Consider the following 12,895-nt stretch of genomic DNA (forward strand, 5'->3'; position numbering starts at 1 on the left):
GAGGGAGGATCTTATTGAAACTTACAGGATACTGTGAGGCCTGGATAGAGTGGACATGGAGAGGATGTTTCCACTTGTAGGAAAAACTAGAAACAGAGAACACAATCTCAGACTAAAGGGACGATCCTTTAAAACAGAAACGAGGAGGAATTTCTTCAGCCAGAGGGTTGTGAATCTGTGGAACTCTTTGCCGCAGAAGGCTGTGGATGCCAAATCACTGAGTGTCTTTAAGACAGATATAGATAGGTTCTTGATTAATAAGGGGATCAGGATTTATAGGGAGAAGGCAGGAGAATGGGGATGAGAAAAATATCAGCCATGATTTAATGGTGGAGCAGACTCGATGGGCCGAGTGGCCTAATTCTGCTTCTATGTCTTATGGTCTAAGTCCAGGCTATCAGGGAATTGGGACAGTGTCACCTTGGGCCAGTGTGCAGTCTACTCCAGCTCTACGTGACCCGGAATCGCAACGCAGTTGAAATTAACTATTAATTTTAAAAATATGCGAGGTCTTTGATCTTTGGCTGTCATTTGGTTAATAAATTTCAACACAATTGACTTTTATTAGTAACAATAACTATAATTAAATAGGCAGGAAATACAGCTGGTTAACTATTCACATAGTTCAATGTGGTGCGTAGGACTCTTATGACACTGACGTGAATGAGTGGGTTCTTCACAGAGGTAGAGGATAGATGTGAGAGGTGAAGAGGATGACCAGCTAACCATGTCCACATGTTCTGGTCATGACCATGGTTAGTGAGCTTCTAGGGCTAGGTATTTAAAATTGTGGGAGTGGAGATGTCTCCAGGCACTCTTGAGGTGATTTTTGGAATGTCAGAAGTGCCAGAGGTGATGGAGGGGAAGGGGGCCGATGTGGTGACCTTCACCACGTTGATCACCCAGAGGCGAATTTTATTGGAAGGAAGTCGGAGGAACCACCGAAGGTGTTGACACGGTTGGGGGATGTTGCAAAATTCCTTAAACTGGAAAAGATGAAGTCTTCCCTTTAAGGCTCGGTTAGGGAGTTCTGGATGAGATGGAGGCTGTTCTTGTGGCCAGTGGATAGGGGTAGAGTGTGTGTGGAGGGAGGTTTAGGGGAGAAAAAGGGGAGAAGTGTCAAATTAGGGGGATTATATTTTGTTATTGAAAGATTGTTTGTATGTTGTGATGTATGCCCTGATTTGAATAACAATATTTTTTAAAAATTTATACTTTCAGATGGAAATCTTCCAGTTAGATTCTTTCAGTCTAGGTCTCCATTTGGATGTCTTTGCTATCAGTCTATAACAGTTTTCACTGTAGACTCAGCAGGGTCTCGAGACTTCCCTGCAAACTGAGAAACAGCGGGCAGGAAACATGTGGGAGAAAGAAAGAGAGCCAAACAACTTCACCTCAGCTGGCCTCATGGACCATCTGGCTTTCTGCCAGATTCTCTGAAAACCCCACCTGGCAGGACCCAATCGCTGTCTGTTGCCAGGCAGGATACTGTCCATGGCCAATTCATTTGCCATCAGCAAACCAATCAAACCAAATCCTTCCAATCTCTTGGGACCCATAAAGTATGAGTTCTTTTGTTCAAAATCTAAATCTTCATAACACAGTGTACTACTTTCCAACTTTTGAGTTCCTCACTTCCCCTGCTCGACTTAAAGGGATATCTCCATTAAAGGTCCATGGACAAAACTCTAGTGACAAATTAAAATAAATAGAAAATAAGGGAATCAACAAGAAGGTCGTTACAACACAATAAATGTCTCAGGGAGACTAAAGTTAAGAGAACAGAGACCAAGAAAGTGAAAAAGGAATTGTTCAAGGGAATTCCAAGGGAAAAGCAGATAAAGTGTTCTGAGTTGAAGAGAAGTCACAATAACCAGATTTAAAGTGGGAAAGCAGATTTAAGAGGTAAATCAAAAGTTTGATGCCATCTTAAACAGTGTAGGAATTGATTGATAAAGCAATTGTGAAGTGCCTGTGGAACAGGCAGGACAAAGAAATCCTGAAGGAGGAGTTGTAAAACATGGATGCTGGATTCTTTGTTAGATGTGGAGTGAAATCTTTGTTGGAAATAGTAGTTTAGAAAACCTGGACAAGATTTGTCATCAACCCGCTATTGGAAAACATTGGGCTGAATTCTCCGTTTCTGAGACTAAGTGCTGACGTCGGTGTGGGAACAATGGTATTTTACGACAGCAAAAATGGCGCAATAGCTGCACCGATTCAGCAACTCTAAATAGGCTAGCACCATCGCCACATGGAACACAATCAGTTCCATGCGAAACGGTGCCGTATTCGCCGGGTCCGTGATTGGTGCACATGAGGCTCACATGCCGCAACCGCACTTAAGCGGTCCTTTCCCCCACACACACCGTCGCAGTCAACAAGATGGCTGCAAGCAGAGCAGCGCCACGGTTCAGGGTCGCTGAGCTGGAGACCCACCTAGACGCCGTGGAGGAGAGGCGGATGATCCTGTATCCCGGCCCGGGAGGAAGGCCACCAGGTGCCGCTGTTCCCCGTGCCTGGGTGCAGGTGGCAGAGGTGGTCAGCGCTGTGGGATACGTTGCCTGGATTGGCATACAGTGTTGGAAAAAACTCCATACCTCCTCAGGGTGGCCAGGGTTGGCTGGCACTGCCCTCACTGGGGGCTGCTTTGGGTGTGGCCTTCGGTGTTCCTTTGGTGGGTAGCTGCTGGTTGGGCAGGGTGCTTGGGCTCGGGGTGCACCCATACAGCCAGTGCCCGGGAGAGTGATCAGTGGTTGCTCAGCGTGACGGCGGTCGGCACCGCCCAGTCCCATGTGGGGGCATCCCGGCTGCTCAGCCCGCCCTCCCCCTCATCTCCCCCCGCCCTGGCAGGGTCCCCCCCCCCCCACTGCAGCCAGCACAGCCGGCGGCCAGCCTAGCAGCCTACAGTCACTCCACGTCACGCCACGCTGAAACAAACCAGTTGAAACAGTTTTTTAAAAAGTATCCAGCCAGAGTCTGCAGGAGTTCTAACAGGTCACAAAAGGTTCCTCTACGCTTTCTTAAAAAAATGCAAGATGCATTCTTATAAACCGGGGTTTCATTCTGGCATCTTCCCATCCAGTAATAACATCAACGGGATCATAACAGTCAGCAGCCTCCTCCGTCCCCATCATGATCCAGGATCTCTCAATCAGGCACTGAATGCCTTTGAACATGGGGCCTCCCACTAGCAGCTCTGACAAAGTTTACATCTCGGGCTTCCCATTTGGCAAGCCCCTCACCCACTGTTGGTTGAATGCCAGCAATAGTGAGATGAGGCAAGTGGCCATACCACCCCAGGCTTAATTAGGCCAGAGGTGGAAAGAAAGTGGAGGACCCACTCTCCTGTCGATAAATGCTCCCCGCCTCAAAACTTTACCTCAGGGGAGGGCAGTAAATTCTGTCCCAACAGTTGGTGTCGCCAGGTGAAGAAGGGAGAACAAAGGAAAGAGAAAGGCTGTGTATTTTTGTGTAACCTTTTAACTGGATATTTATTTCCTCAGAGTTTCTTTAAGGGTCAAATGTCTTGTCGTCGGGAAATATCAAAGAAGAAGAGAGAAAACCATCCTAAAATTAGACATGAAAACATCATTTCCTGTAAGTAAGCAAATAATATGTTACTGATTCATTATTGAATGTGTTGGCGTCCATGCTTCCATGGGCAGCGATCGTGTCATTTTGCATTGGGATCATGTCTTGGTGCCCTCAACACTGACCTATTTCAAGAATTTGGAGGGTCAGTGGGAGGGCAACTCGCTTTCAAAGGGCCAGCTAACACTAGTGCCTCTCTTGTCACTACTGGCACCTACATGCACCAGAAAATACAACAACTGCCACAGAGATCAAGCTACAGACCTGATCAGCTCCCAAGGAAACAGATGGCCCAGGTAGCATTCCTTTATAACTAAAACATTGAATTCTCAGATTCCGATGCTGATTAAGGCCCCACTAATGAGGCCCTCTCAGAAATGAAATAGGATGATAGAATGACACAGCACAGAAATAATCTATTTGACCCATTGTGCTTTTGCCGCTCTTTGTTAGAGCTGTACAATTAACCCCTCTCTCCTGCTCTTTCCATATGGAAGTATTAACCTTATTTTAATTCTACAAGTTATTATTGAATCTGCTCCCACCATCATTCAGGTAGTGAATTTCAGATCGTAACAACCTGCTACATAAAAAATAATGGGCCATTACTTCCTCTTCGGCCAGCGACTTAAGTTGCTGGTGTGCCGTACATGTGTGGTGTGAAGACCCAGAGGTGCAGGCGTACAGGCATGTGCCTGTTCAAACTCTGGCCCTTTTCTTTTTGACTGCTTGAAACCCTGTGCTGCGCTAGAGGTGCTGAATGAAAAATCCATCTACAGTGCTAACCTGGGCCACATACCAGATTGTAGGTGAGTTTTTTCACCGTTTTATTTACACTGATATTTTTCGGGCTGGCAGAGATAGGAAACATCGGGATTTTTTTTTGGTAGGTTAACGTTTTATATTATTCATGCTTAGCATTTATAAACATTTAAAATGCAAAGAAAATGAAAGGAAGATTTTTTTTAAATATTGTCATAAAGCTGTTAATTCCATTAAAAGGGTACTTTACTGTATAAAGTGAGTTTCAAATCACAGAAGGTGGAAGATGATTTTTTTAAAACTTTGGTTTGTCATGAGGATGTTAATTCCATTAAAGGAACTATAATGGATAGAATGCAGTGACCACTCGCTACCGGGTATGATTATCCGCCTGAGATACTCAGTGTTACTGGTCACAGGTTCTGTTGGTCCTTGCGTGGCTGGTGAGCCCGATCCGAGAGCCGCATCTTCAATCACTCACTTGGCAGGAGTTTCCAAAAGGTGGGATCGGTCCTTGGGCGCAAAATCTCTGGTATTGCTTTCTCGGGCTCCTTTTCCAGGCCTTAGCTCACCGTCGGGTGTTCTCGAAGAATTGTGACCTTTGCAGGAGGTTCCTCCAAGTAGGTCTCTTTATGAGCAAAGGTCTACCAGGCATTGATGTCTATGTTCCAGAGCACCTGGAGGAAACCCAACCAGACACAGGGAGAAAGTACAAAGTTTGCACAGATAGTCTGATGCACGACCAATTGCACAAAGACTTGAGTTGGGTACAACTGAGGCTTTATTGCTCTAAGATGTGTGGCCTCCCACAGCAGCTGGCGAAATGGCTGCAGCATGGAGGGTACACATATTTATACTCTGCCTACTGGGCGGAGCCAGCAGGCAGGGACTACCAACGTACCTGTAGTACAGGTCCTACCATACATCACCTAATAGAGGTGAAACAGTGGTTTACCACATTCACTCCCTGTTAAAATTGAGTCCGGCGGTGGTGGTGGAGAACTATATACAACAAATGGTTTTCTTTTTTACATTTACATTTACAATATTTGACAAAGAGAAAAAAATGTCTTTTGCAGTCCAGTGGACCAGTTAAAGGTTTAACCAGTCCGGGGCCTTGATGTGCCGCTGGGAGCGACGTAGTGGTGGCGGCGATGCTGATGCTGGTCTGATGTCCGGTGCCTCCGGGAGTGTGGCAAAATCTTCTTCATCCTCAGGTGTGGGCAGGGGGAGGACGGATGGTCCCGGGGGGGTTGCTTCTGGGAGCGCCGGGAGAGGGGAGGGTGGTGCCGGGCCGGGGTGTGGGTGTGTGTGTGTGGGACCTGCTGGTGCCAGGTCGCTGAGGGAGACAGTATCCTGGCGGCCGTTGGGGTACGCCACGTAGGCGTACTGGGTGTTTGCATGGAGCAATTGCACCCTTTCCACCAACGAGTCCACCTTGTGGAGTCGGACATGCCTACGGAGTAGGACGGGTCCTGGAGCAGCGAGCCAAGTCGAGAGCGACACCCCGGATGTGGACTTCCTGGGGAAGGCAAAAAGACGTTCTGGGGTGTGTTGTTAGTGGCGGTGCACAGTAGTGACCGAATGGAGTGTAATGCATCAGGGAGGACCTCCTGCCAGCGGGAGGCCGGGAGGTTCCTGGACCGTAGGGCCAGTTGGATGGCCCTCTACACGGTCCCGTTCTCCCTCTCTACCTGTCCGTTTCCCCAGGGGTTGTAGCTTGGCGTTCTGCTGGAGGCGATACCTCTGCTGAGCAGGAACTGACGCAGCTCATCACTCATGAAGGAGGATCCCCTGTCACTGTGGATGTAGGCGGGGAAACCGAACAGAGCGAAGATTGTGTTGAGGGTTTTGATGACGGTGGCAGACGTCATATCGGGGCATGGGGTGGCGAAGGGGAATCTGGAGTACTCATCGACCACACTGAGAAAATACGTGTTACGTTCGGTGGAGGGGAGGGGCCCTTTGAAATCCACGCTGAGGCGCTCAAAGGGGCAGGGGGCCTTCACCAGGCGCGCACGGTCTTGCACTCCGCACAGACCTGGCAGTCCCTGGTAATTGTCTGTACTTCCTCGGCGGATTAGGGCAGATTGCGGGCCTTTATGAAATGGTACAACCGTGTGACTCCCGGGTGACAAAGGCTGTCGTGCAGGGTCCGGAGTCGGTATACTTGTGCGCTGGCACATGTACCTCGAGATAGGGCGTCTGGAGGCTCGTTGAGCTTGCCGGGGCAATACAAAATCTCGTAATTGTAGGTGGAGAGCTCGATCCTCCACCTCAAGATCTAATCATTCTTGATCTTGCCCCGCTGTGTGTTATTAAACATGAAGGCTACCGACCCTTGGTCAGTGAGGAGAGTGAATCTCCTGCTGGCCAGGTAATGCCTCCAATGCCGCACAGTTTCAACGATGGCTTGGGCCTCTTTTTCGACGGATGGGTGCCGAATTTCTGAGGCATGAAGGGTGCGGGAAAAGAATGCCACGGGTCTACCTGCCTGATTGAGGGTGGCAGCTAGGGCGACATCTGATGCTTCGCTCTCTACTTGAAAGGGCAGTATCTCGTCTACTGCGTGCATCCCGGCCTTGGCGATATCGGCTCTGATACGGGCGAAGGCCTGTTGAGCCTCGGCCGTCAGGGGAAAATGGGTTGACTGTATGAGTGGGCGGGCCTTGTCCGCATAGTTTGGGACCCACTGAGCGTAGTACAAAAAGAACCCCAGGCAGAGTTTGAGGGCCTTGGGGCATGCGGTCGGGATCAGGCTCCAGAACTCTGTTCTGGACCACATAGCTGAGGATGGCTAAGCGGGTCGTGCTAAACACGCAATTCTCCTTGTTGTTGGTGAGGTTTAGGAGAGTGACGGTGCAGAGAAATTTGGCAAGTTTGGCGTCGTGGTCCTGCTGATCATAGCCGCAGATGGTGGCGTTGTCTAGGTACGGAAAGGTGGCCCGCAAACCGTACCGGTCGACCATTCGGTCCATCTCCCTTTGGAAGACCGAGACCCCGTTGGTGACGTCGAAGGGAACCCTGAGGAAGTGATAGAGGCGGCCGTCTGCCTCGAAGGCAGTGCATGGACGGTCCAATTTACGAATGGGGAGCTGGTGGTAGGCGGATTTGAGGTCTATCGTTGAGAAGACCTGGTACTGTGCAATCTGATTGACCATATCAGATATCCGTGGGAGGGGGTACGCGTCGAGCTGTGTGTACCGATTGATGGTCTGGCTGTAGTCCACGACCATTCTGTGTTTCTCCCCAGTTTTGACGACTACCACTTGGGCTCTCCAGGGGCTGTTGCTGGCCTCAATGATACCTTCCCGAAGCAGCCGCTTGACCTTGGACTTGATGAAGGTCCTGTCCTGGGTGCTGTACCGTCTGCTCCTGGTGGCGACGGGTTTGCAACCCGAGGTTAGATTTGTGAAGAGGGAAGGCGGATCGACCTTTAGGGTCGCGAGGCCGCACACAGTGAGGGGTGGTAGGGGCCCGCCGAATTTCAGGGTTAGGCTCTGGAGGTTGCACTGGAAGTCCAGGCCGAGTAGTAGGGCAGCGCAGCGGTTAGGGATGACGTAGTGACGGAAGCTGCTGAATTCTACGCCCTGGACCATGAGTGTGACCGTACAGTACCCCCGGATCGCCACGGAATGGGATCCGGAGGCCAGGGAGATCCTTTGGTTGGTGGGGTGTACCGCAGTGCCTTACCGTATCTGGGTGGATGAAGCTTTCGGTGCTCCCAGAGTCCAGCAGGCAAGAGGTCACGTATCTGTTGATTTTAACGCTGGTCGATGTGGTGGCCAGGTTGTGCGGACGAGACTGGTTGATGGTCACTGAGGCGAGTCGTGGTCAGTCGTCGCTGGTGTTGGATGATGCGGGGCCTGGGGGGCACAGCTCCTGGAACGCTGGCGGTGCCCATGTGCCATGGGGGAGGCAAGATGGCGGCGCCTGAAGATCTTGAGGAGGACAAAATGGCGTCACCCATGGGCCGCTCGTGGCGGGGGTTGAACAAGATGGCGGCGTCCATGAGCCGCACGTATTGCTTGGAGGGGAAGATGGCGCCGCCCACTGGCCGCGCTTGGTCTGAGGGGGAGACGATGGCGGCGCCTACTGGCCACGTGTGGTCCGGGGAGGTGAAGATGGAGCCGCCCATTGTCTGTAAATGAGGGGGGTGGGGGCGATAGCGGCAACTGCACGGGCCTGGCGCACCATGACGAAGTGCCCCTTCTTGCCGCAACCTTTACAAAGGGCAGCGCGGGCCGGGCAGCATTGGCGGGGGTGTTTCTGCTGGACACAAAAGTAACATCAGGGACCCCCGGGGTTTGCTGGCTGGCGCGTGGCGCAGGCGTATTGGCTGGGTAAGGCCCCCGCTGGGGCAACAATCTGTGAGGTCCACGATGCGTATAAGGGGTGGGCTGCACGGCTGGGGATGTAGGCCTGAATGTTGTGCGAGGCGACCGCCATAGAGAGCGCTAGTTTCTTTGTCTCTGCTAGGTCGAGCGTGGCCCTTCCAACAGTCGCTGGCGTATGAGGTCCGACCCAATCCCAGTCACAAACGCGTCCCGCATAAAGAGGTTTGAATGTTTAGTGGCCGTAACGGCCTGACAGTCACAGTCCCGGACGAGTGGGATTAGCGCCGGCCAGAAGTCTTCTATGGACTCACCAGGGAGTTGTGAGAGGGAGTGGCGAGTACGTGCCTGGCGAAGAGCGTGTTCGTCTTCTGAGCGTAATTCGCTTTAAGAAGCGTCATGGCTTCGGTGTAGTTCGGCGCGTCCTGGATTAGCGGAAAGAAGCTGGAGGTCAGCCTTGAGTACAGGATCTGTATCTTCTGAGCCTCCGAGACAGGGCTGGGCGCTGAGTTGATGTACGCCTCGAAACAAGCTAGCCAGTGTTGAAAGTCCATTTTGGCGTCGCTTGAATTCGAATCCAGCTGCAGGCGATCTGGTTTGATACGGAGGTCCATCTTTTGAAAATCCTAGAGCAATAAATTGATGTATGATCAATTGCACAAAGACTTGAGTTGGGTACAACTGAGGCTTTATTGCTCTAAGATGTGTGGCCTCCCACAGCAGCTGTCGAAATGGCTGCAGCATGGAGGACACACACCTTTATACTCCGCCTACTGGGCGGAGCCAGCAGGCAGGGACTACCAACGTACCTGTAGTACAGGTCCTACCATACATCACCTAATAGAGGTGCAACAGTGGTTTACCACACAGTCACCCAAGGCCAGAATTGTACCTGGGTCGCTAGCGCTGTGACGCACCAATGCTAACCACCATACCACAATGCTGCCGCCATTTCCTCTGTGTGCTTCAGTTTCCTCAGTCCAAAAATGTGCAGGGTAAATGGATTAGCCTTGCTATATTGGCCCTTAGTGTCCAACGATTAGGTGGAGTTGTGGGGAGAGGACAGGAGCCTGGGTAGAGTGCTCTTTCGGCGTGTCAGTTCAGACTTGATGGGCTTTATTCTGCACTGCAGAGATTTCATAAACACTAATCAAAATAAAATCAGGAGCAGGATCTGTTTCAGAGACAAAGTGTTGATACCAACACAGAATTTGTGGACATTCACGACAGCAAATCCAGCGCGACACCTGGACCAATACTGCTACTGTTAAAGGACTAGCATCGGCGCCAAGTGGAACACAATCGATTCTAATAAAAAACGTTGCCGGATTCGCGATTGATACTCAGGAGCATGACAAGCTGCAGCCGCATATACACGCTGCACTCCACACACACACCATCCCAGCCAACAAATTGGCAGTAAGGAGAGCAGCATCAAGGCTCACAACGCAGAGCTTGAGAGCCTCTTGGACACTGTCGAGGAGAGGCGGATGACCCGGGAAGTAGGCCGCCAGCCGCCGCCGTTCATCATGCCTGGGCACAGGTGGCAGAGGCGGCCAGTGCTGTGGGCAACGTTGTGCGGACTGACCAGCAGTTCCGTAAAAATCTGTATGTCCTCCTCAGGGCGGCCAGGGTGAGTAGGCAGCACTGTGCTCCTGGCATCAACCCCGTCCCATACACCTGTAACCCGACACCCATCCCCACCCAGTGGGCTGACAAACCCCAGCCTGCACCACATGCCGGCACCCATATCGGTCGTCATGGGCCGGTACCCTGGCCACTGAGGCAACCAGCTACCTACCCCTGAGATGCATGTTTCGGACTGTCTAGCACCTTGCATTTTATGTATATCCTACAAGTAAGACCCCGCTTAGTTGTGATTCTTCATCTCTCCATCACCCCTACTCTCACCCCCATACCACCCTCACCCCCACCCCACATCCACACGCTGCCCCCCACTCCCTCCCGGCCCACGGTCTAATCATGTGTCTTGTGTCTTATAGGACCCTGCTGGAGACGGGGCGGGTCCATCAGACGTCCCCCACCCCAGCCAGTGCCCCCCCCATGAGCCGAGCAGCAATGGGAGCAGCTCGGACTCCTGCTCCTCGCCCGAGACTCAGGTCATCCCAGAGCTCGAGTCGGAGGATGACAGTGATTTTCCATCACAGCTGTCTCCAACACCCTCCACCATCCCAGAGACAGTCACCTTGGTTGGGCATTTTAGTGAAGAGGCTCGTTGGACACGCTCTGCTGCTTACCACACTGCTACTGCACTATGTCAGGTGGAGGTAGGAATACCTGAGGGGCGGACGGTAGGAGGGCAGGCTGACCCCAGAAACCAGCTGCCGTCCAGACAGGTTTCAGACTTCTGGAACAGACAGTCCAATCAATCATGGAGAACATAGAACATAGAACAATACAGCGCAGTACAGGCCCTTCGGCCCACGATGTTGCACCAAAACAAAAGCCATCTAACCTACACTATGCCATTATCATCCATATGTTTATCCAATAAACTTTTAAATGCCCTCAATGTTGGCGAGTTCACTACTGTAGCAGGTAGGGCATTCCACGGCCTCACTACTCTTTGCGTAAAGAACCTACCTCTGACCTCTGTCCTATATCTATTACCCCTCAGTTTAAAGTTATGTCCCCTCGTGCCAGCCATATCCATCCGCGGGAGAAGGCTCTCACTGTCCACCCTATCCAACCCCCTGATCATTTTGTATGCCTCTATTAAGTCTCCTCTTAACCTTCTTCTCTCCAACGAAAACAACCTCAAGTCCGTCAGCCTTTCCTCATAAGATTTTCCCTCCATACCAGGCAACATCCTGGTAAATCTCCTCTGCACCCGCTCCAAAGCCTCCACGTCCTTCCTATAATGCGGTGACCAGAACTGTACGCAATACTCCAAATGCGGCCGGACCAGAGTTCTGTACAGCTGCAACATGACCTCCCGACTCCGGAACTCAATCCCTCTACCAATAAAGGCCAACACTCCATAGGCCTTCTTCACAACCCTATCAACCTGGGTGGCAACTTTCAGGGATCTATGTACATGGACACCTAGATCCCTCTGCTCAGCCACACTTTCAAGAACTTTACCATTAGCCAAATATTCCGCATTCCTGTTATTCCTTCCAAAGTGAATCACCTCACACTTCTCTACATTAAACTCCATTTGCCACCTCTCAGCCCAGCTCTGCAGCTTATCTATATCCCTCTGTAACCTGCTACATCCTTCCACACTATCGACAACACCACCGACTTTAGTATCATCTGCAAATTTACTCACCCACCCTTCTGTGCCTTCCTCTAGGTCATTGATAAAAATGACAAACAGCAACGGCCCCAGAACAGATCCTTGTGGTACTCCACTTGTGACTGTACTCCATTCTGAACATTTCCCATCAACCACCACCCTCTGTCTTCTTTCAGCTAGCCAATTTCTGATCCACATCTCTAAATCACCCTCAATCCCCAGCCTCCGTATTTTTTGCAATAGCCTACCGTGGGGAACCTTATCAAACGCTTTGCTGAAATCCATATACACCACATCAACTGCTCTACCCTCGTCTACCTGTTCAGTCACCTTCTCAAAGAACTCAATAAGGTTTGTGAGGCATGACCTACCCTTCACAAAGCCATGCTGACTATCCCTGATCATATCATTCCTATCTAGATGATTATAAATCTTGTCCCTTATAATCCCCTCCAAGACTTTACCCACTACAGACGTGAGGCTCACCGGTCTATAGTTGCCGGGGTTGTCTCTGCTCCCCTTTTTGAACAAAGGGACCACATTTGCTGTCCTCCAGTCCTCTGGCACTATTCCTGTAGCCAATGATGACATAAAAATCAAAGCCAAAGGTCCAGCAATCTCTTCCCTGGCCTCCCAGAGAATCCTAGGATAAATCCCATCAGGTCCCGGGGACTTATCTATTTTCAGCCTGTCCAGAATTGCCAACACCTCTTCCCTACGTACCTCAATGCCATCTATTCTATTAGCCTGGGACTCAGCATTCTCCTCCACAACATTATCTTTTTCCTGAGTGAATACTGACGAAAAATATTCATTTAGTATCTCGCCTATCTCTTCAGACTCCACACACAATTTCCCATCCCTGTCCTTGACTGGTCCTACTCTTTCCCTAGTCATTCGCTTATTCCTGACATACCTATAGAAAGCTTTTGGGTTTTCCTTG

The 12,895-nt window shown here is 50.7% G+C and overlaps 1 protein-coding gene across 1 annotated transcript in view; it reads left to right on the forward strand.

Moving 5' to 3' along the window:
• The window catches only part of LOC140417302 (receptor-type tyrosine-protein phosphatase U-like), a 1,277,635-nt gene that overhangs the window by 933,334 nt on the left and 331,406 nt on the right, over positions 1–12,895 (forward strand). The window contains exon 18 of the mRNA XM_072501194.1: positions 3,507–3,600. Within this exon, the coding sequence (XP_072357295.1) occupies positions 3,507–3,600 (94 nt within the window). The remainder of the gene's footprint in view (positions 1–3,506; positions 3,601–12,895) is intronic.

This window comes from Scyliorhinus torazame, chromosome 1 (assembly GCF_047496885.1).
Source record: "Scyliorhinus torazame isolate Kashiwa2021f chromosome 1, sScyTor2.1, whole genome shotgun sequence".
Classification (NCBI taxonomy): Eukaryota; Metazoa; Chordata; class Chondrichthyes; order Carcharhiniformes; family Scyliorhinidae; genus Scyliorhinus; species Scyliorhinus torazame.